The 25,226-nt window shown below is 37.7% G+C and overlaps 1 protein-coding gene across 8 annotated transcripts in view; it reads left to right on the top strand.

Moving 5' to 3' along the window:
- Positions 1 to 25,226, top strand: part of TAFA2 (TAFA chemokine like family member 2) — a 174,104-nt gene that overhangs the window by 138,840 nt on the left and 10,038 nt on the right. For 3 of the 8 annotated variants that reach the window (XR_004357417.1, XR_004357418.1, XM_032689590.1), the window contains exons 4-5: positions 15,776 to 15,928; positions 16,891 to 17,015. Coding sequence is in view for 1 of the 8 variants with exons in the window: in XM_032689590.1 (XP_032545481.1) it covers positions 15,776 to 15,928; positions 16,891 to 17,015 (278 nt within the window). In the remaining 7 variants the exon portion in view is untranslated. The other 5 variants (XR_004357420.1, XR_004357421.1, XR_004357419.1 and 2 more) reach the window with 5 other exon arrangements.

Here is a 25,226-nt window from a genome sequence, read left to right as displayed (position 1 = left end):
CGTTGCTCGTAAAAATGCCATATTCTAGAAACAGCTGTTCTTTAGTTATAGAAGTACACAAAAATGTACAGAACCAGTCAGCTATTTTTGGAAATAGCAAAGCACAAAAATATTTTAATTAGTTTGGACTAAGACCTCTATTAATAGATCATCAACATTTTCTGTTCATGTTAAAGGCATTTAGAATTTAAAGTTAGGTTATTTTTTCTGAAAGTGAGAGCAAAACTAAATTAAAATAATCTGACTGACGTATGGAAATAATACTTTTATTTTTGCAGTTCATGTGGTTTATATCATCACAGGTGACATTTAACCCTCATTATTTTTTCATCTTTCTGAAACAAACAACTAGTCTGTTGGGCATTATTGACAGTAAGTACTGAAAGTGCTTTTAAAAATAATGAATTTGCTGAAGCAAGTGTCTTTCTCAGGTCTAGTTCTTGTTTCTGTTTTCAAATATGAATTAGTCTAATGAACATTTTTAACCTGGATATACAATAAATGGTATATGGGAAAAAAAAAAAGAAAAAATTCCCGCTAATCAGACTGATCTTGGCTACCAGAAAAGCTCCCCCAAAAATTTGTCATTGGAACAGGTCTGTAGGAGTGATTCTAAATTAATTTGCTTTTCTGCTGGGTGCTAGGAATACAACAGTCTACACTTAAGCAGCATTACGACCCACACTAAAAATGGGAAAATGCCAAATTATGGTTTATACTAATAGAGTCGTAGGAGAGGAGTGTTAAACTATAAAATATCACTCCATTTTTCGTAACAATGGTCACTAGGGGGTAACAATTTCAATAGTTTTAAATAGTTTTATTTATTTATTTATTTAATGAAAAAATCAACTAGGTTCATGCATAGCAGATGTGAATAATTAAAGAGGAGATAGTGGTAAACATGAGATTTCTTTCTTACAGACAACCTGGAGAAAAATATAGAAACATTACTTTTCAGCTATGGATGGGATTTAAGGACTTCAGACTATTTCTGTGTCCCGTTATTAAAAACAGCATCCTGCAGTCCTCTGAAGAATCCTAAGGGTTCTCCTTCAAGAAGAACAAGGACTGGTTTGATGAAAACAATCCCAAATCTTCGTTCGCGAAGCCTAGCCATGGTTATTAATACAGTGAGGAAATAAGTCATTATGTATTTTAAATCCAGGATGTCTGTCTGAGTCCTCTAAGTTTCTCTTCTTGTTTTGTTTTTTTCTTTGAAGGAGAAAGTTCACTGTTTAAAGAAAACTTGAAAATCAGTCTTGATATGTTACTAACATAAATAATAAAATTTTAAAAACTCCTGAAATAAAAGCTAGGTAAATATGTTTCTCAAATGTCCTTCTGCTTCTTCCCCTGACTTAAGTGCTGTATTTGGACCTGCAAGTGACTCCTCTGCAGGGTCCTGGCAAATGTCTGAGATCTTAAAAGTCAGCTTTCCAGAGGAGGACAAATCAGTGGATATATTTTAGCTTGGTTTAGTTATACATTTATATTGTCATTCTTGGATCAGACATGGTCATCCAGAGCACTGACCTCTGTTAGGTCTGTTTCAGTATTGTGGTAATGTCAGATTCCAATGAGGGCAGTCTCTGAGATGAAATGACTAATTGGGGACCAAATCATGTCTCTCCTGATGTAGCCCTTCCCTTAAGGAGGGATCTTGCACATGTAAAATTCAGGTAATACCTTCTGGTTGTGCTTCTTTCTCTATCTGCATTGATTATACAGGGTTGTTCAGCTTAGATTAGTCACTGTAGGCATCCAGTGTATGGTAACATGTGTCTTTGCTTTTGTAGAGAACAGTGGAAACCCCACTTTTATTATTATTATAATAATACAGTAAATGATATATAAATATTCAGAAAGTAAATAAAGATGTCAAGATGCATTGCTGTGTTGTATCCTTCTACTTAGAGATACTTTCTTGTATGTCCTTGACTGTATATGTCTGTATGTAGGTGTGCATATGTAAAGTACTTGAAAAAAAATAAGCAGGGACAAAACTCCAGCAAGTGTCTCCAGTTTGCAGGTTGAGACACTGCAGTGCACTGCTTTTGGGGTTCAGAACCATGCATGAACTGCTGAAATTTGGTTTCTGTTCATTCAGTTGACAACATATTCATGTAATATGCGTGTTGCTGGGCTCTAGGAACAAATGTATGAGAAGGGAAATGTGGATGAATATGCGACTCCCTTGGAGAGCTGGGACAGAGGATCAGAAATAATCGGATAACATCTGTGTTATGCAGCATATTCGTTAAAGTAAAAATCCAAGTGAAGAGCAGTCACAAACCACAAATACCAGTGGTTGTGTGTGAAATAAAAGGAAATTCATAGTACCCGTATTTTTCTATTGTGTGTCTAGGTCCTTAGAAATTATAGGTGCCCAGTCAACATAGAAGTCCTAGACTATGTAAAGAATTGGGTGTTAACTTCTCACTGAATTTGGGAAAGGGTGGCTCGCTCTGCTGCATCTTCAGTTTCTGATTTTCTCATCCTTTTATTTTGTTTTACAATAATCCAGTACCTACAGTTGCACCTGAAGGATATGCACTAGGAGTATTCTGAAGATTTCTCTGACTTGTGAGCCCTATAAAGATAAAAATCCTGCTAGATTTGTGTATGTGATCAGACAAGGTATCTCACGAATGGCATTTTGTCAAATCTTATGGTTTAAAAGCTTTTAAAGTTGTGAGTTGAAGGGGAAGGCAATTTTTTTTTCTGTTTTTGTGACAGTCTTTCACATACTAAAGAAGATTATGCTTGGCTCCCTTCACAACATATCAGTGCTGTGGACCTGGACAGTTATTTAATGTTCATCTATTTTTCTGGTGTGCATTTTAAAATTAAAGTAGTAAAAATATTTGTCATGAGGCAGTGTAGATATTCCTAAGGAATTGTGGGTAATTGCTTATTTCTGCATAACAGTTTCATCTAACCTTAGAAAGAGGCATAGTCCTACTTGTAAATGGTCTGCTGTCATTTTCGACATGTTGTTAGGCACTGGCAGACAAATACAGCACACTACTATATATTGTATACAGCATTCAGCTTCGCATCTGGGACTTTGAAAAAGTCCAAATAGCCCACAGATAACAACTGCTACCCAATCTGCTGGTTTCTGTGTTATTTAACTAAAAATCACTCTTCAGTGCAGTCTGAGGGCTGAGGTTTTGAGGTTCTACTGTTGACCTCTGTGAGGAAAATTCCACATTGAACTAGCAAAAAGATCAAAGAATATGCAGTCATAAAAATGCATACAGCCAGTATGATGCTATGATTTTATGTGCAGGTGGTCATTTGTCTCTTATATTTAGTCTTCCTTGCAAGTTCCTTTTAGCAGTAGTTGCATTAAAATTCAACTACTAAATTTACTTATTGTTTTTTAAATTTTTATTTCTCCCTGAGGGCCTATCACTCTCCTTCCTCCCCCAGCTCCATCTTTTCAAGTGGTTAGAAAGATGTGAGAACTGTGGATACCTCTTCAGAATCTCCCTTTGGCATGACCAGTCTCTGGCACTAACATAACACCTTGGACGGTACCTCATTCCTGGTGTCTGCAGAAGCATTGCTCTGGCTCTTGTGGGAGAATGATGGGTCTGGGTGTTGGGTAACATGGCAGAGGAGGAGCTGTAGGAGCTGGACCTGTTTGGTAGCTTACCTTGAGCAGTGGCTCCTGTACCAGCCCTTTCAGCAGCAACAGCACGGCACCACAGCCTTCCCTCTGTTCCGTCACAGGAGGCACAGTTACTTGGCTGGTTTGTGAGTCTCGTGTTCAATGCAGGAGGCTTGACCTCTCTGGGGTAATGCAAAGTTAGTTTACTAATAATTTGCTTGTATTTTGCTCCAAATGTGCTTTTTATGATCTCAGAACACTCATACCCAAGAGCTACCCAGCAAGCTATGCTGTGCTCTATACTTGTGTCTCAGCAGTGGTATAGATACACAAGGTGCCTGGCATATTGCATGGATAGGTAGTAAGGGCAAGGGATCCTGAGCTGGCCTGGCATGGCCTCTTACTTCCCTGTGAGCAATGTATGAACTTCCATAGAGATACGGGATTAAGATAACAACCATAAAGCAGTGTCTCCATTCTCTGAAAAAGTCCCTGAATAATTATGAATTCCAACACCCTCTCCATATCTTTGTTTTGAATAGATTTTTCTTGAAGACGTGAATTGCTTCAGATGCTTTTGTTACCTGACAGTTTTTACAAAGCATGCTTCTGGAGTTCTGGGAACTGTGACATTTTTGCACCTTCTGACTTTGGATAGCAATGGGGGTGGGTATATATGTTTCCTATCAACAGCTTCTACTGACAAGAGTTCCTTCAGAAACAAATGCCAGGGAGTCTGCTAAGAGCATCTTAAAAGATGCTTTTTCAGCAAGAAGAGATATCTGAAAGTATTATCTACTGGGAATCCTTGAGCAAAAATATTCTTGATTGCACTGCTCTGAATGGCTCTCTTGGTAGTTTCTCCTCTTTTACTTGGCTTGTTGAAATGTGCTTTCTTTTCCTCTGTCTTGAAGAATAGCCAACCTCTTTCCAAGCTATCCATAGACTGTCCAGATCCTTAATGATTCATCATGCCCATGGCTTAGAGACTTGCTATTTATATGGAATCAATAATGTAGAGGGAAGGTTGTAGCAGGGGAGATCACTCCAAAAGAGGGCATTTCACAGTACTAGACATGTGCCTTGTTAGCAGTTTTTTCTAAAGGCCTGAGTTAAGTTCCACTCCTGACTTCAGAGAGCTTGCCTGGGGCTCTACAGAAGCAAGCTAAAACTTAAAATTAAGATCTTTCTTTCAGACAGTGAACTGTGTGCTGAGACATCCTATGGATTTCTCTTAACACATGGGGCAGTCTGACAGACTGTGGGGAAGTCCTAGAAGGCAGAGGTGTAAAAAGGAACAAGAAAAAAACCCCAGTTACATAGTTTTCAGGAATGTGAGTGTGTATATATGTGCCTGTGGTTTGTGGGAGAAATATTTCAAGGTGTATTTGATAATTTGGTTTACCTGTCAGGTTAAGTAAAAATGCATTACAGAGCTGCAAATTGGAATGTGATGTATTGTAAAAATACATTACAAAATTAAAGAAAATTAGTACATTCTATTCAGTCGTGGCAATAGATAAGATGAGGAAAAACAAAGCCAAAACAAACCTGAAATAAAAAAATATTGACATACCAACCAAAACTCTGTGTGTAAAATAGCAATGAGCCAACCAGCCAATGATCAAAGTAAGCAAGCAAGCAAGCAAGCAAAAATCTTACAGAGCTTTTAAAAGGTGGAATTTCAAAAATTAAATGCTTTTTATAGATAAGTTATGTTAAATTTTATCACATATTTATGTGATGAATGTATATACACATAAGAATGTTAAGAAGTATTTTCAGTATCTTATATTTCCATTTAAATATACTTTCTAGGTGAATGAGTGCACAGGTGTACATAAATGTCTTTCTGTACAGAATAGGGATATTCAGTATTCTGAATATTATCTTTGGAAAAACTTCGCCAAGTGAGAATCTTGACATTGGCAGGATTTTCAGAACTCTAACTTGACCTCACTGACTGGTTTCAATCAGGTCACCACTTAAGTCCCACAGTGCTTCTAGAGCATGTATTCTAGATTTGATCCAGCTTAATAGTTCTTCAATACAGATATTACACAGACGTTCATATTCATCCTTAGAAAACTATCTTTGTGCTATATACTTTAAGGTTTTCCCTTAACTTCTTTATTTGGTAGAATTTATTAAAGATTTTCAAAATAAATTTTGGGGACTGTTGCTTTTCAAAGCTTGAAAAATCTTGGCAGGGGGTGAATAAGGAGTGCTAAGCATAATTTTTTAAAAAGTGAAATAAAACACAAATACTTTCATAATGGAATTCATGGTGACATTTGGGTGCTTACATTTGAATTGACTATCTTATTAATGAGATCTATGACCTACAAGAAAAATGGAGGATGTTTTACAGGAGAATGTAGTGACAGGACAAGGCGGAGTGGTTTCAAACTGAAGAGAGTAGGTTTAGATTACATATTAGGAAAAAATTCTTTACTGTGAGGGTGATAAGGAATTGGAACAGGTTGCCCAGAGAAGCTGTGGATGCCCCATTCCTGGAAGTGTTTAAGGCCAGATTGGATGGAACTCTGAGCAGTCTGGTCTAGTAAAAGGTGTCTTTAATTTTAGAAGCAAGATCACACATAAGATGTACGTTGCAATGGAAATATAGCACAGGGACACAGCTGTACCCTTCTTCCAGAAAATTATGATTACCCTTCCCTGGGCTTCAGCTGTTGTCTCTGTAGAGACACCTAAAGTCCACTGAGGTGCTTGAGATATTTTCTAATAAGCATGAGAAGCCTGAAAGCAGACAGTTCAAAAGCACTACTGAATTTACCTCTCCACCTTGTTATACTAATCCTATTTTGTGGAGACTTCCATACACAGTACTTTTCTTAAGCTGCTACTTAGGGTGAGGGTGTTTTGCCAGAGGGTCAATCAAACACGAGGAGGTAGAAAAACCCTTTCTTTTCTTTTTTTTCCCTGATACATCCCTGAGAACATGTTAATTTGTCATCTAGTACGATGTACCCTGGGACCATTTGGGTCAGCTGTAAAGAAAAGAAAATCAATAATGAGTCATCTAAGGAAACAGGGGAAATATATTCCCCATAACTGTGTAAACTACAGGCTTCTGAAGCCCTGAGACTGAGGAGGAATTGTGGGGGTATTGTATTCTGTCAAATGCTGAAGGTTACTCTGAGACAAGTGCTACTGCTTCTTATTGAGTCGAGGTATTTGGCAGAAGGCCCACAGAGAGCATATGAGAGAATAAAAAGTCTTTGTGCCAAATGTTCTTTTGAGTGCCTGAGAGATGGATTGGTCTTTTTTCTCTGTGAAATCATATAATTAGTAATCTCAAGTCTCAGTCTGGTAATTTACAAAATGTCTGCACACTTTAATATATCATTTGCTTAACATGTTTGATAACAACCTCAGAGATACTGGGGCTTTTGACTTCTTGTGATATTTATAAACTGCGCCTTGCCCTGGATGTTTCTCTACCAGCTCTACACAAGCTTCTCTCGTGGATCATGTCAGCCTGCAGCTGCTAGAGAAGAAATGTGGGAAATGTGTTGCTTGCAAAAAGAAAAGTGGTTTCATTTCTGTCCCATAAGGAAACACGCAGCTTTGCTGCTGTCATCATCATCTCATCCGCTCTGCTGCCCAACGAACGGGGTGGCTGCAGTGGAGTGGCTTCACTCTGGGCACTTGCAGTGAGAGGTGGGGAAAGACCCAGCAGGCAACCTGCAACCAAGGAGCCCAGCTCCTGCTGAGGACTGGGTTAATGTGAAGAAGCCTCTTCTCTTCCAGGGAGTTGACATATAAAGAGCTGCAAATTCCTAAATGATCCCTGCTTGTGATCTTGTCTCTGAAGTCTCTGGGGCTTTGTGAACCTAGAAATCAGCTAATTTCAAAATTGAAAGCCAGACCTAAGGAGGGCTACACTCTAGGCTGAGGGGGGTCATGTGGAGAAGAAATTATCCTTGAAAAAATGAGTTGTGTTTTGAGTTCCTGTGTCTTTGGTTGAAAGTTTGGCATGAAGTAGTCATTTGTAGCCCTTGCCATAAAAAGGCTCTGACTTTCATGAGAGAGAGGAGATAAGCTTATTTAAGACTGGCTCACTCCTGCCAGAGGACTGATTGAATAAAATTAGCCTTGGTAAGGCTAGGAGAATAAAGTCAGATGACTGTAAGCTCTCCAGGTCCAAGAGATCCTACATGAAGTGCTTCATCTGTGGTTTTATGTTTGTTAAGATTGTGTGACCAGCTGGGACTGTGTCAACCTGCTGCATTATTTCGTTGAGTCATTTTGTCTCTTAGTAGAGATAGCTCAATCCTTCAGTCCATTTCAGTGTGTAGGTTTTGGTATGGCAATGTCTGAGGCTGGATCTCACAGGTTCATTAGTGAGCTTTTCTCAGGAGAATACTTACATTGTAGTTTTCCTTGATTTTTTCCAAAAGGGAAAATGTCTTCACACACAGATGGCTATAACTGGTGACTGGCAGACAAGCTGATGGATGAGACTTTTCTTTGGCACTGTGCAGAAGATTATGCTTGGCAATGTGACTGTGACAATCCATTCATTATCTCAGGTTTTAAAGGCTACCAGACATGCTGTCTGCATAGTGTTGTCATATGAACTCTGTTCATCATCCTTCACCCAAGTGGACTAAGTGGGTTAATTGCATGCTAGAGAAGCTGGGCTAACATCTGCAGAATAAACACAACAATTTTTCTTATGATTTTAAAATGGTCCTCTCAGGATTGAAAACACCACAGTGAAGCCGAGAAGTCTGAGAGGAGCTGCATTTAGCAACATTTTCTGTGTACGTGTTGCCCACAGGTGGCACTGCAAAAATTCCAAGCAGTCAGCTCTGATTTTTTTAACAATTATTCTAAGAACCTGTCTCAAAATGCAAGACATATCATGGTAAAAGAGAAATGAAAAGCAATGCTCTACTTCTAACCTAAACTGATTCTCTGCTGCTACAAGTAGAGCATAGTCTATCTGGACTTTTCAGTGCCCAAGGTGACCAAGTGACTTTTAATGACTATAGCTGAGTCTTGGAAACATGAATGCTGTAAATAAGACCTCAAAGACCTATCAATGAGGTGTGTTTGTAGGGGTTTCAGAAATATTTGTATGGAAATATGATATGAAATATGATGAAGTTCCCTCTCAGTCATCTCCTTTCAAGGCTGAACAGGCCCAACTCTCTCAGCCTGTCCTCCTAAGAGAGATGCTCCAGTCCCTTAATTATGTTCTTAGCCCTCCGCTGGACCCACTCCAGGAGTTCCAAGAGATTGTACTGAGGAGCCCAGAACTGGACTCAGCACTCCAGATGTGGCATCACTAGGGCTGAGTAGAGGGGCAGGATCACCTCCCTCAAACTTCTGGCAGTGGTTTTCCTAATGCACCCTGGGATACCATTGGCATTCTTGGCCTCAGAGGCACACCGCTGGCTCATGGACAGCTTGTGTATATACAATGTATGTAAGTATCTGAAGGGAGGTTATCAAAAGGGTGGAGCCCCACTGTGGTCCCTTCCAACCTTACCCATCCTGTGATTTTGTGATTCTGTGACAGTGTAGAATAAGACAGCACAAAGTTGGCATTTTTTTCCTGCTGATTCTATAGTACGACTCCATGTGTCATCTGAAAATAAAGCAACGTGAGTGCCTTTCCTGACATGCACCACAACTGTGTCATGCCTCATTGTCACCTCTGAGGACGTAGGAATTACTGCTGTGTCTGTAATTGATTTTTCAGTTCACTGGCCAAACAGGGGAAAAACTGACCAAGCAAAGAGAAAAATACCAAATAAGTTTTTAAAAAATAGAAGAACATCTTTGTTTTTGATAATTCTCACAATTTTAAAAATCTCTTTTTTTTTAAAACAATCTAAAATATGTAACAAAATCAAATCAAAAAAAATATGTGGAAACAATTCTTTACCTACCCTCTGTGTGAGAATACTTACTTTTAGGTTCAATGTGTAATCAAATCAAGGAAACAAAGAAAACATGTAGTTAGAAGCATGATATAGATTTTTGGCCAAAGAGAGGCCATATTCAGAGTCTACAAAACAGCACGTTTATATTTTGCACTGTCCTACAATGACATCCACGTTATTTTTTTGCCCCCTTGATTCTTACCCAGAGGCTCTCAATAGTACCATTGCAAGCTATGAGCACCATACATTCTAACCCTTCTGTTACAGTGCCACCCCTCTGCCTCTTCTGCCCTGCCTATCCCTCCTGAAGACCCTGTAAACCATCCAACAGGGCACTTCAGTCACAGGTCTCATCCCACCAGGTTTCAGTTATGCCAGTGATGTGAAATCTCTGGGACTGGACCAAAGCTTTGAGTTCCTCTTGTTTGTTCCTTATGCTGTGTGCATTGGTGTACACACATTTCAGGAGTGGTACATTGTAACCAGCATCTTGTGAAGCAGATTGAGGGATCCCATGGAATGATCCTTGAATGCTCATCTCCTCAAGTTTTGGCACACTGTCCCATTGCTCATCACTGACCAGCCTGGTTTTGTTCCTTTCCCCCTTCCAAGCTAGTTTAAAGCTCTACCAATGAGCCCTGCTAGCTCCCGTGCTAGAACTCTTTCGCCCTTCTGAGATAGGTACATCCTGTCAAGTGTCAGTAGACCAGGTGTTTAGTGGATCATCACATGGTCAAAAAACCCAAAATTTTTCTGAGTACACCAACTTCAGAGTCACTCTGATGGATCTGCCTAGTCCTATCAATATTATTACTTGTTATGGGAAGGATTGAGAAAATCACTACCTGTTCTCCTGATCCCTCAACCAATTGTCCCAGGGCCCTGAAGTCTCTTTTGATTGCCCTCAAACTTCTGTTTGTTATTTTGTCACTACCAGTTTGAACAACCAAAAGGAAATAGTAATCAGAGGTTTACATGAATAAAGATTGCTTATGTACCTACTTTGAAAAACTCTGAGTCACTATAGTGTTTCAAATGGGACATCTTCCTGATCATAACCCGGATGAGGGTTAAAGGTCAAAGTTCATAAAATATTAGATGTAATATGGATTGAAAGCCATGGCTAAGTGTAATATCCATTGTTTATTGCTTATTTGTTGCTTCTTGTTTCTACTATAGATTCATTTTTGTAAAAAGCTTTAAAAACCACACAGACACAAGCAAAGAAATCTTTGCACATTTTACAGTCTTGTATGTACATAGAACTGTATTGCTTGTAAGCTGATATAGGAACTGGTTTCTGCAGGAGTTAATCATGTATCTGTGGCTACCCACTCCTGCTGTTTCCCTGTGGCTGAAGCTGCTTCTCACTGGTCTCTGCACCCAGTTGTAGGAGTTAAACTGGTAGAGAACTAACCCTACAAAAAAGGGGGTGTTTTCCTGCCAGTCTAAGTCCCTGACTTACCATCTTCACTATCAAAAGACAATGCTCATGCAAGCAAGGGATGAAAGAGTCCAGGACAAGAGACAAGGGGTCTTCTTTTTCTTCCAGTAGCTGTTAGTCATTAGATGGGTTTAGATGTATCACAAACTGTGCCAGTGTCTTTGATAGTAGAGCCTTTTAGATTTTTTTTTTTTTCACTGTTTGTATGTGGCTACTGTAATGATGGGGAACCTGAGCACAGAAACTTTATTTCACCTAGTCCATGGCAATATGATTTCTTCCTCCTTGTTAATGACCAGTGTATGTGTTAATGCATGACCTGTGCAATTTTCAGGAAAGAAAAGATTCAAAAGGCCAAGCAGATAGAATCATAGAATGATAGAATCAACCGCGTTAGAAAAGAGTTCTGAGATCATCAGGTCCAACCCTTGATCCAACACCACCATGGTTACTAGACCATGGCACTAAGTGCCACATCCAGTCTCATCTTAAAAACCTCCAGGGACAGAGAATCCACCACCTCCCTGGGCAGCTCATTCCAGTGTCTGATTATTCTCTCTAAAAAACTTCTTCCTAATATCCAACCTAAACTTCCCCTGGCACAGCTCAAGATCGTACCCTCTTGTCCTACTGCTGGTTGCCTGGGAGAAGAGACTGACCCCCACCTGGCTATAACCTCCTTTCAGGTAGTTGTAGAAAGTAGTGATGAGGTCTCCCTGAGCCTCTTCTTCTCCGGGCTAAACAACCCCAGCTCCCTCAACCTCTCCTCATAGGGCTTGTGCTCGAGTCCCTTCACCAGCCTTGTTGCTCTTCTCTGGACCTGCTCCAGCAGCTCAATATCCTTCCTGAACTGAGGAGCCCAGAGCTGGACACAGTACTGCAGGTGTGATCTCACCAGCGCTGAGTACAGGAGAAGAATCACTTCCCTGGTCCTGCTGGCCACACTGTTCCTGATCCAGGCCAGGATGCCATTGGTGTTCTTGGTCACCTGGGCACACTGCTGGCTCATGTTCAGCTTCCTGTCAATCCAAACTCCCAGGTCCCTCTCTGTCTGGCTGCTCTCCAGCCACTCTGTCCCCAGCCTGTAGCTCTGCATGGGGTTGTTGTGGCCAAAGTGCAGGACCTGGCACTTGGCCTTGTTGAACCTCATCCTGTTGGAATCAGACCATGTCTCCAGCTTGTCCAGGTCCCTCTGAAGAGCCTGATGGGTGTCAGAATTGAACATCAAGGATTAAGTGTTGAGCCTATGATCATAACGAACAATGGTATTCAGAAGACTTTTCTTGATTTAATGCTAGGTTTGTGTATAACACTGCACCTACACTAAATACCTTACATTCATATTTGTGAGTTGCAAAATAATAATCTTGAATACTAACTTCCCTTCTTACCCGGAGCAATCTTCCCAAAGAAATAGAGGGGTAAGGGCCATAACTTAGTGCCAGAAGTGCTGTGCAAACGTGACTGAAATTTTATTTACCTGACGGAAAGAAATTTAAAGCTACCATGAAGAAACAGTTTTACGTAAAATGAGGAATAATAATTGCTTAGCTTTACTTTTCCCAGAAACATGATAATGACCACTTAAGTTTTTGGCACACGCATATCATACTGATTTATGAGATAGCTATTGATGATTTTGCTACATGAAAAAAGCTTTAAAAGTGACAGGTTAATTACAGAATATATAATTAATGGATGAGAAATGGTTGTGCCTGTTTCCCAAGTCCCACTCTCATAATACAGTGTTACATCCTCTGGAATATAATCTATACATATCTTATGTTATGTACAATCATCAGGAAAATTTTGCACATAATGATCTCTGAGTCTCTTTCCTCAGTCCTTCGCAGTGATTGCAGGAAGGACAACTTGCATTAACAGGGAATGCAGGACTAAGTGTTTGCACTGTTTTTGAATAACTAATTTCTGTAGGTTTCTAGAAATGGCATTTGGTTCCTCAAAAAATTTCTGCAAAACGAGCAGCATGCTTTGAAGTCTGTGCTAGGAGAAAAAGAAACAAAACCAAAATGTGAATCTCCCAAAGTACTATCTTCCTTTTGTGGAATGGTTCAGTGGCTTGATGAGGTTAATTTGTATTAAGTTGTGGGAAATACTTTATCTGCTGTATAGAAGCTTAATTTCACATGAATATGACAGATACTGTACTTACGGCACTGGAACTCAATGATTTAATAAGCATAAGGAGCTGCAATCCCTACATTTCCTCTCAAAGAATATTCATTGCATACTCTAGATGGTATAGAAACTAAAGAATGGTTGGCCTAGATTTTTCAGTGTTTGAAGTATCTTTGTATACTTTTCTAGGATGTTTTGGTTTTATACCCAGAAAATGTCAAAGTAGCTTTATTAAAGATTCCCCAAATACTATCAATAGTATATGGTTATTTTTTGTTCTGTTCCATTTTTCATGTAACTTTTCACTTTTTGAAATGCTTTTCTGTATTTTACATGAATGTAAGTGACTGTTTCATTTAATTACACTCTTTTTCCATAGAAGTATTACAATGCCTCCTAATTACTGCAAAGGAGGCTTTCAAAACTTCTGCTCCAGTATTAACATTTCTCTCACAGAATTTTACAATGGCTCTTTCAACTGGCTTCCATTCCCAATGGCTATTGCATACATTGTATTTCATTTTCTCTTAGTGGTTGTATTATGGCATTTCTGTAGACCTAGTAGAGCAGTGTAAAACTATACAATAAGAGAGTGAGGAGACAAAATTTCAGGGTCAGTGATACAAAGAATACAAATAAAAACTAATCTAGTGAAAAATAAGTGGTACGAAGTTCTCATCCTACGACTAAATTTACTTCGTTTTGTAGATTCAGTGTCTGGGTTTTTTATGTACCTTTTCTAAAATACAAAGTAGTGAATTTGTGTTAGTATGAGTGGATATAAGATGTGTAATTACCAATCAAAATAAAAATTAGTGTGAACTTACAAAAGCAGCATGTGTTTGTTCTACTATATATTATACATTCCCAGTATATCATAGAATAATTTTTTCCCTATTCACAGATAAAAAACCTTCTAAGTGTTTTACTGAGGAAAAAATAGTTTATTTAAATTGCTTTATTGGCATGTATACCAGTAGAATTGTTTGGAAAAATTTCAGACAGACAGTATGAATTGTTTTCCTTATTCTCTGTTGAATTAAAAATTATAGGTAGAAGTTGAAGAAAAGCAGTTTTTGTGCATAAAAATATTTTCTTTCCTCCTAGATTTCTGATGTAAATGTAACATTTTAGCATATCAAAATATGGTGGATCATGGGTTAATTGTTTGCATCGTGTTATATCTTTTCAGATGTAGCACAGCATGATGTGGTGGAGTATAATCAAACCTGACACAGTACAATGCATTGAGTGACAAGAAAGACCACAGACGGTTCATTGGAATTTGTTATACTGAAAAATGCATAACTCCCTGAATGAGATGTTTAGTAGTTTATGTTTTGTTGATGAAGACACGGAGTCTAATTGCTGTGTGTAGCTTTTGCCTCTAGGAACATTCTTGGGGTCCATAGCCTACATCAAGTTTGTTTTCCTTTCTCAGGCCTTTTAGGAACTGACACTGTGCAATAACAACTGAGTGGATCCAGGGATCAATGTTGGGCTCCTGAAAGGCTGTCAGTAGGATTTTCTCCTCATGGAAGCTCTCATTTATTGTTTGACACTAGGTATATAAAAGGTAGCTGAAGCATTCAGTACATATGCTTTGCATAGAATATACAAAAAGTTAAACAGAAGTAGAAATAGAGGATTTAGAGGTACTGTTAAAACATATATTGCTTTAAATAGTTTGTATTCCTCCCCATAAAAAAAGTTGTAGGTCAGCTAAAAGTTCATATTTCTTTCTCTCTTCCTTCTGATGGGAATGAACTATCCCCACAAATATCTGGTCTTATATCAGTAACCACTGAAAGTTCAGATAAAATTACTTTTTCTGAAAACCATGTCCTTTGGTAACTGGCTGATGAACCAGAAAGGGTAGTTTGGCAGTTCTCCTCTTACCAAATTGGTCCTCTCATAGGACTCCAGTAGCATGATTCTGGTGATCGGTTACAACAGATTGAATGGGAGTGATAGGTACATATATCGAATAAAGAAAATTGTCACGTTGCCTCCCTTGTTTGAAAAATTTGGTTCCCCATGTTCCCAGGTTTGCTTTGCAGCACCAGGTAGAAAGATTTAAAATGTGATTCCTTAGCAGATATTATTTCTGGATTTTGTTTTAGGGCTGTCCCTGTATCCTGCCAGTTGTTCTCTGTGCACTTGTAGGAAGGTTTTGGAATACCGTATCAAAGACTATCTGTTCTGGACATAAAGCCTGGAGACATAGATTCTGAAAGCATATGCATGTATGGTTATTTTAGCATTGATACACTTTCATGTCAAAGTTTCTCCCTTGGGGAAAAAGAAAAAAGTATTGGTAGAGATACATAGTTGTTTATGGAAGTCCAGAAATTAATATAGTTTCTAGGCTAGTTTTGTGTTTCTGCTTCCCACTTCACTGGAGCAGTCCCCTATCCAACCTTGTCCAACCATTCTTCTTTAGCTAGTGTTTTCTGCCTGAGATAGTTATACTACTTTTACAAAAGAAAACAACTTTATATTCTAGTGTTAGTATCACTGTAATTCTTGTTTCATGCATGACGGATTGCCTTACAGAACAAAATTTAATGTATTTCTTATTAAAAAAAACCCAAACCAAACAGTATGATGCTACCTTGCAAAGTTATCAAATTGCTCATCTTTTTATTTTCACAGCTCACCATGTTAAAACTGGGACCTGTGAAGTGGTGGCACTTCACAGATGTTGCAATAAGAACAAGATAGAAGAAAGATCACAGACGGTGAAGTGCTCCTGCTTCCCTGGGCAGGTAGCAGGTACCACCCGGGCAGCTCCTTCTTGTGTTGATGGTGCGACTACTTCTATTGCTTCCTTTCTTTGTGTTCCTTGAAGTTTTTGCTGGCTTAACATCATCAGTGAGACCCACTCCATTACGGTTACCTATTTAACATAAGAGTAGGACAGCTTCTGCATTTTGAAGGTGATCTCCAAGGTGAACAGAAGGAAGATGGGAAGAATTAATAATTTGCTATTGCCCTGAGGAAATGCTAAACAAAATTATTAGATGACAGTGAAAGAGACCACTTGAGGGGCTAAATTTGATCTAAGAGAGGACCCTTGGAGTTGTATGAAATTCACCTAATTGAAAGTATTTATGCAAAATTTACATGAGCATATAATTTTCATGTGCTACAGTCTTATATCTGATTTTTATATTTATCATACAGGAAAAAAAAAGCAAAGAAACAGAATGCAATTCTGTCCAGTTTTTAGTCTTTTTAGACCAACACTATTATTCCTATTCACAGTGTAATATTAATGTCTTACTTAATTGTGGTATAAGTTCATATGTTTTATTTGGGAAAATACGAGATGATTTTTCACATTGCTTTCTCTGAAAGAGTAGCAGGATTCACCCTTTTCATTGTCTCTTTACTGTTGATATGTTGTTGGCTGTCAGAGAAGCTGTAAATATGTCATCGCTGGGGAATAAAGTTAATCAGACTGTGCTAGACTGTACAGTAGACCAGGCAAAAGAAGAGATTCTACTTATCACTTTGAAATCTGGCTGAGCAAGAATAAATGAGGTTGGAATGAAATGCTGTGAAGAGGTTGCCTTTGAAGCACATAGCACCTTTTGCAAATTGAAACTTAATTTCTTATTAAGGTTCTGAGGTGGATGAAAATCACAGACTAGCTGTCAGTGAACATATTTCTAATATTTTTCTGGAAAATAAATATTGCAACATAATAACGTAATGAAATGTCCATTTCAACAACATGCAAATATGTTTGTTTTCCTTTCTTGTAGCTTCAATTGTGGAGCAGAAATGGTGGTGCCACATGCAACCATGTCTTGAAGGGGAGGAATGTAAAGTTCTTCCAGATCGTAAGGGGTGGAGCTGTTCCTCTGGGAATAAAGTGAAAACAACTAGGGTAGGTATGATACCAACCTGACATGTTGCCAACAAGTATAAAAAAAAAAAATGGGTGCACATTGAAGACCTGAGCTGAGAAGACTGAAGAAGCATGGGAAGAGAGTCATACTGGGATTGGACTTCCTGGTCCTGCACACTATTCTCAGCATACTTTTCGATTACCTGAACATAGTAAGCAGTGTGCCAGACCTTCTCAGGTAAGCACTGAGGATAGTAGAGTTGATCCCTTGAACTAAAAGTAATCATCAAATGTATTATAATCTAATATGTATCTCTTTCTGAAACTTGCTCAAAGTCTGTACACCTTGCTAAGCCCTTCATTTACAGGATAGCAAACAAGTGCATTTTTATCAATAACATGGAATACCATGTTTCTACATAAAAACTGCTGAGTATGGTAAGCAATTGATGTGTCATTACAGTATGATCTTTCGGTTCTTTTCATTTTGTATGACTGGGATTTACCAAGAAGTTTTGACAGAGTTTCAGTGAGTTCTTTTCCTCCATTTGACACTTCTTATATTATTGGTTCAAAATTACATTAACAGCAATACATCTGACATTCATCATATACAATGCCTGACAACAAAGTATACATACTGTCATCTCTGCTTTTTAGTGGTTAAAAATCCCTTCATTCTTTGTCAATTTGGGAAGCTTTGGATTTTGACCACTATCAAATGCAATATAATATTTTCAAAGTTTCAATGATGTTCATATTCTGATGATACACGGCTGTGAGCTAAACTGGTGAATCATACTATGATGAGCAACATGTCCACTATATACTATTCAGTAAAAGCTGGCAACAGTGCATGTTCTTTTAGCACTGACTTGTTGGTATAATACAAACACTAATACTAATATTATAAATTAACAACAAAAAAAAAGTCAGATACATAGCAGGTATTGATTATTAACCTCTGAAAATCTCTAGAAAGTGAAAGTGTTTTCCTGTAGACAAGTGAAAGAAGTATTTTCAGCTGGGTCACAAAGGGCAGCTTTTGGAAATGAACAGCTAGCTACTGGAATAGCTGAGCACCCACACTTTTAAAATGGGCTGAAGGAACTGCAATTGTCACTCTGAAAACTAGCTAATATTTTTAACACATGGAGAAAAGCACACAGAACAGAAAGAAATCAATATCTAATATATTACTATGTAACTATATGGTAAACCAATATTAGCAATATAGTACTGCACTAAAATAAAATAAATATTACAAGGGCAGAGAGAAATAAAAGAGAAATATTACAGAGCCAAAAATAAATCCGTATTGAATATATTTATCCACATGCCAAATCCAAATCTGCTTTCCAAATCAATACCGGAGATAGATGACTAGTGTGAAATGAACAGAAATATTACCAGCATGGTGAGAAACCCATACTGATAGTGTTTATCTACATTCAAAAACAATATTGGAGAAAGCCTGAAGTCAGTTATTTGTAATATTCTAATTTATTTAATTTTACATTATGGTTTCCAGAGTTTAAAAGAAAGTAAAAATTGAATATCATCCTTGGAAGAAGAGAAAGTATACCATCCAAGCACACCAACTGGCTGCACATGAAGCCAAATTGTGTTCAGTATGTTCATCCCACTGCTCTCAATCAATGTAATTTCATTGCTATCTATAAATACTGCTTACATTTTTACCCATCTCTTCTTTCTCACTTGCAGATGCTGGGTTCTTTCTAAATTAATTACAGCTGGTGACAGAATTTTGTTTATATTTCAATTTATAAAATATGCTGTTCATAACCCTTTCAGCATAAGGAGTGAAAGGACCTCTGTTAGGTACCTTTACATAGTAATGCTTTTCATTGGGCTTCTCAGATTCCCAATATCAAAAGGCCTGGTGGTGACTCCACTACCACCAGTGCTGTCATAACTGATGCTTGAGAAAGACAACATAATACAAGAGAGCTAAAGTATGTCCCTAGATATGAGAAGAAACTGGCATTTTTCTTGTAACTGAGCCTGACCTAGTGTTGGCAATGCAGCAATGTTAGTTGTTGATCTGTACTTCTCCAGATGAGGAACACATGCATAGGCTCTTTAAGCAGAAGCAGAAGGGAAGAAAATGGAAAAAGTATTAATTTTTTTCTGCCAAAGATGAAAAGAAATATCACCATTGTAGTAGCATCTTCCCTCATGTCTGTTCTTCTTCCTCCTCCAGGCTTTTCAGAAACAGCAGTAGTAATGATATGTAATTGGAAAAAACAGAAATTCATCATACAAATGTCATGTATAGGTTATTCCAGGGTGTTTCTGATAGGCTGGATGTATGGCAGCTGTGGTCAGTTAGTGCTAATAAGGCAGCATATGACATGTTTTACAGTGTAAAACTGCTACTAACTTACATCACATGAAACAGTTTGCCTTTTGTTTTGACCGCTGTGAAATGTGAAATACTTACAGGATGAATCAATGATCTGCCATGTGTTAGGTACAGGAAGTACTTTCCCTAATATTATTTAAGGGGGTGTATATATCAATGAAGAAACCACCTCACTGTAAAACTGCTCTGTTTCCCTGTCTCACTTCAGAGCCTCTGTCTATAGACTCCTCACCTCCTATCTTAATTTCAGATGAAGATTTATAGGAGTAATGCACATATATACAGTGACCAACAATACCTTGTGGTTCATGAAAATTATGTGATTACAATATGAGTGAGTACACAGACTGTAGCAAAATATTACCCATGGAAAAGAGTGATTGCACTTGTGACAGCCGCTTTATGTATCTCTTTCCATGGTATGGTAACTCTTTCCATGCCTTTGGTTAATCTGTCACTAGGAGAAGATTGCAGCTGTTGCAACATGTTTCTCATTGCTAACTCAGAGACCCACTGTATCTAATCTGTCATTAAAATAGCAGTAAATTGTATCTACACATTTTCTAAGAATACATACAAGTTTTAGGGGGCAAATGAGCTGGTAATAGAAACATGAGGATATTTTCTAGGGTCGAGTTAGATTTTGTATTAATCAGTAATTATTGTTTTAATCTAGCATCACAGTTCTTTCATTTTGAAGCTTCATATTTTTTTAGGGCATGTAAATACTAATCTTTTGATGAAAATAGTTAGCATGCCAGCCAACACATGTTACGAGGAATCCTCAGTATTCAGGGCAATGCAATTCACTGATTTTCCTAAAAATAACCTTCATATACCAAATTTGCTTCTTTAATATTGGTATGCCTAGTTTTATCCTATGAAAAGTTGCAAGTCTATATTTGACAGGAGTCTAGGCCTACAGCCTGATGATGTTCATTTTTGCCGTCACAGAAATCTAGACAAGTCATGGTCCTTTCCCCAAAAGCAAATATACTCTAAAATACCCACAAAAGACTAACTATGGTATAAAGAATTATAGGAATGAGTGTTGTGATGTGAAATGTTATAAGCAAAGTCAGAGACTGAAAGGTCAGTAAAACTTGTTGGGCAGGTGAAGATAATCCAAACGTTCAACTCCCAAGACATTTTCAGTCTCAAATTTTGTTTAGTTCTGTTCTGATTTTGAGTCTTTTGGATACTGAAATTAAGAACAAAAGTGAGGAACATCTAAAGAGAGAATGGGTTAAAGGCAATATTCATTGATACAGCTCTTTTGGAAAGAGGGAGACTGATGATACATTGCCTTGCTAATGTCCCTGTGAGAGGGGAGTCTTGCCTCTGGCTATGCAGAAGGGGTCATCTAAATTTTTTGTGATAGACATACTGTACAAATAATGAGAAATGAAATCTTCTACAATCCCTTCATCACACTTGCAGTGTGATGCTCTAATTTATATATTTTTATTGTGGAATAGTTTGTCCTAAGGTAAGACGGTATCTAGGATCCACTGTAAAACATCCTTTTATCATCTGCAGAACCTGAACATTGATAGAATTACTCTGAAATAACGGGAAAATATTTCTGCAATATTTAAAGAAAAATGCAAATAGATTTCAGTTGCATGTCATTAATTAATAATCAGTGATTTTTGCAAATATTACTTCCATGTGCGAACCCTACAATTCACCTGTCTAGCTGAGAGGTTTTCTGCCTTTGTCCCAAAAGATTCAACTTGTGATTTATTTTTCTTATTCTTTTTTCCCCCTTGTCCTTTGCTGGCGTATTTGAGACATTGACTTCATGTCTGAAGAATAATTTTGTACCTCTGATGGAAAATAAAAATGAGTTCTTAAGGCTGTTTGTTAATGACTGGTTTTCTACACTTCTCCATGAAGTTCTGCTTTTCCAGCGTCCTGACACCAAAATCAAAGATGTTTCCACTCATTTGCAGCTTCATTCTGCCAGTCTCTTTGACATTCACAGCTGTGCAAGAGCTCTTTGAATATCTAGTAGTCCTTTTAAATTTTCTTGGAAAATTGTCAGTTTCTACTACATCAGGAATTACCATACAGAAAGATGATATTCATATGCCAGTATTGTGTGAGTCATGCTGGCATGCTCTAAAACGAATGCTTCTTCCTTGTCTCACCCTCCTTTGTAGTCTGTAGGGGCTTCTTTGTATCATTTCTGCAAGTCAGAATGATACATTACACCTCAGAGGGAAAGGGGTGTTCTGAAACCTCACGTCATCTGCTACCTAAATAGCTGCAGGCAGAACTCTTGCCTTTTTCCCTGGGTATTTGGCACAGGCTTCAGAAACTCTGCATCACTGCTTAGTTGTAGAACTGATAGGAGGGAGTGCAAAAGTGGCCTCCAATTGTTCAAAATGTAATACCTTCAATTCTCCAAAATAACATAGTTTTCTTGAGGTATTTCCTTATTCATTAGGACTGATTATAGAAAATATCAAAACTCCTACCCTGTCACAGCTCTGCTTTTCTACCTTCTAATAGGGAAGAAAATGGATAATAATCAATATGAAGTGGAGAGTCAACCATACAGATCATTCTGAGTATACACAGTGGGAGGAGTGAACAACTCTCAAACAAGTTGAAATCAGATTGTTTAGATATTATTCCCTTGCAGAGCAAAGTAAGCATGGTTGTAAATCTTACGTATTTCTCAATAAGAATAATGAAGGTAGTCCTATCCTATCTGAGAACTCTTCAAAATGAAGGAAAATTTAAGGCAGGAGTAAGTGGAAGATTGATGTCTACAACTAAATTAATAAAAAAGATGACCAAGATAGAATTAATTTACATAAGAATTTCAAAATTGGCAATTTTTTTTCATGGCTTGGAGTTTACTACTCCTTCCACCTCAGTGAACACCAGGTCAGATTTCAGGAAAGCCACTATTGCTGTGGAGAACAGACTCCAAAGGACTTTCTGTGTTCTACAAAATGGACCCTGAATTTTCTTCTACTGCATTATTAGTATACACCAATGATTCCTTCTCAGATCTTACAGTTCTGACTCTCATTCATTCCCTTCCATATCTACAGTGATAAATGCCATGTAGCTCTGAAGTGCAGATTCTGGATAAAGCTACAAAATATCCAGTTTATCATAGCTTATTCTTTTGATACAAGTAGGATTGAATTGGCGAGACTGAAGAGAAGTGTGTCTCCAGTTTATGAAGTGATATGATCTCAAGGAAACAGTGGATTGTGTCTAGCCAACAGGCATCTACAAACTCAGTAGTAATAGAAGATCTGAACTTGTTTCTTCATCCTGAATTCCATCTTTGTGGCTTAGGATCATATCCCTGCCAAAGGATGACCAAATGACTTTATCTCTGCTCCTGCTGTCTCTAACTGAGGCAAATACACTGCAAAATCAGATTAGTTCTTCTAGAATCTGGAGATCCCTCTATCCTGCCTCTTTTCATCTTTTCAGAGTGATGTTGGAAAATGCAAATTTACCATCTTCAAGGCATCATTCCAATTCCGCTTGCTAATAATTATTTTTCATCATCCTCAAAGTACAAAAAAAGGTAGAGAAGACTTTGTTCTAGAATGCAGCTTGGCAAATTTGAAGCTTATTACTTGGGAAGCCAATTTCTTTTTGGATGGTCATTCAAGAAATTGCCAGAGTCCTTTTTCTTTCTCTTGACCTTAAAGCACATAATTGATACTGAACATTCCTGATATTTGAAGGCAACGACCTCTTCAGAGCCTTTTGGTCTTTCCTTCATTACTTGAAGAATACCAGCATCTAATTGCAGTTAGCTACTTCAATTCATTCATACTTATCTTGTCTTGGGTCACATGTTACTTAGAAGATAATGAGAAGATGCAGGTATGAAAAAACTGGACAGGTTCTTTAAGAAAGACAAGCACATCAAATTCTTACCTAAATTTCTAGCATTCATTTTTTCCTTTGACAGGATCCTTCTTTTCTGTGTACTGTGGAGTTCAAAATGATCCCCAGTACAGAGGAGTTGTAAGACCCTGTAACTTTCACCTAGACGTCTCCATAATGCTCAAGCAAGAAAACATTTACTTATTAAAGTGATAGTAGTGGTTGTTCTTTTCATCTTTGACCAAGATGACTACAACTTTTATTTGAGAAGCAACCATAATCTTGACTACTTCTTAGTGAAGCATACTTTGTGTGTTATTTTCCTGGACAGTGAGAAATCCTTCTCATTGTTTATCTATTACAGTCTCTAAGGGAAAAGGCCTTGGGTCTTCCTTTTTCACAGTTCTAATAAGACTTGAGAAAAGATGACAGAGATTTTTATGAAATCCTCCAAATCTGCTACCTTTCTTCTCTTTCTTATCTGTATTGGAGTGATGGCATGATGGGTACTCATACTGGAGAAAGTTAAAATTAGATTTCCTTAAAATAATTTTATATTCTCTGAATGGGTACCCACTACTCTGTCAGCACCCATTACTTTGGCTTAAATTTCTCCAAGCACAGAAAAGTCTTTTCTTCATGTGGAGATCCTAAATGAATGAAAAGAGAAAGGAAAACAATCAAAGGTTTCAAGTTGATGACTGATTCATTGTTTTGAAACATTTTTTTTTCTGCCTGGATATTGCTCTGCTGTTTTCTAACTTGTTTTTTAGTTGTCTTGTATTCCCTCAGCTGTGACAGTATTCGTGGAGCCAAGTGTGAGTGTACTACCTCAAAATACCAGCAGTGGAAGCTGGTAAGCAAGTGGGGGAAAATCACCAGAGGAATCTCTGAAGCTTGGGACAAAGGCAAAAAACACATCAGTACTGCACTAACAGAGCAGCAGGTACCCTTATAGAGAAGGTAACATTAAAGGTAAGGAAATAATTTACATTTCTATTTTGATCTTATCCACATACCTTATTACTCTCCACTCAAAATCCCAGGAAAAAATACCCACAAAAAATTTGAAGAAGTATAAGATCTCAGACACGATTAATTTAGACTGCCTAATTTTTTTAATGGGGATAATGTGAAGTTCAATCTTACACAATTTATGGAAAAATGTATTAAAATATGAAAATCCTTTATACCTGTAAGGCAATTTAAAACCTCAGTCTAGTTTTAAAACAAGGCTGGTTTTGTTTTTCTTTTTATTTTGTTTTGCTTTTTCATATTTAGAATATAAACACAGCTTGTTATAAGTTTTCCTTTCCAAACCAAAACAAGTGTAGGCTTATTTTTAGGTAAGTGAAGTCAGATAAAGCCAAAACCAGACAGACTCTGTTCCCATCCCTCCATCTCCTTTTACTTTCTTACAGTCGAAAGTGTAGCATGACTCTTTATTATGCTTCAGTTTTCTCATATGGAGAAAGGAAGGAGGTTGTTTTATCTCCCACTTGGGATGATTAGGTGGAATAAGTGGTATAGAAGAGAAGTAAATTTCATTTATTTAATTAATTGTCTTGCAGTCTTTTATGCCGCCATGCTGCAGTCCCTCTATGGAGTTGCGATCACTGCAAAAACCTCAAGAGGATATATCCTTGTCTGAATTGCTACAGTTATTATCTGTTACAGAAAGTAAAATAAGGTTTATGTTTGTCTTCTTTTAATATAAAATTCTTGTCTGCAAAGAAAATATTTTGTTAAATTAAAACAATTCTACCATAAAGTTAATTTCTCTGCTGAGTTACAGAAACATTGAGAAAGTTAAGGTATGTGCATTGTAGTGGCATAACCTTTGGAAGACAATAATAATGAAGTGCATTGGAAAGACTAATGAATTGGATTTAACCTTGACATAACTCATATGTCTTCATCAGCTATTCACTATTACAATTCTCCCAGTTAGCTGTACCAATTAATTTTATTTTGTAAACTATCCAGTTCAAGGAAAT

The sequence above is a fragment of the Chiroxiphia lanceolata genome, chromosome 5 (assembly GCF_009829145.1).
Source record: "Chiroxiphia lanceolata isolate bChiLan1 chromosome 5, bChiLan1.pri, whole genome shotgun sequence".
Classification (NCBI taxonomy): Eukaryota; Metazoa; Chordata; class Aves; order Passeriformes; family Pipridae; genus Chiroxiphia; species Chiroxiphia lanceolata.
Note: the sequence above shows the minus strand (reverse complement) of the source record. Positions and strands in the feature narration are given on the sequence as shown.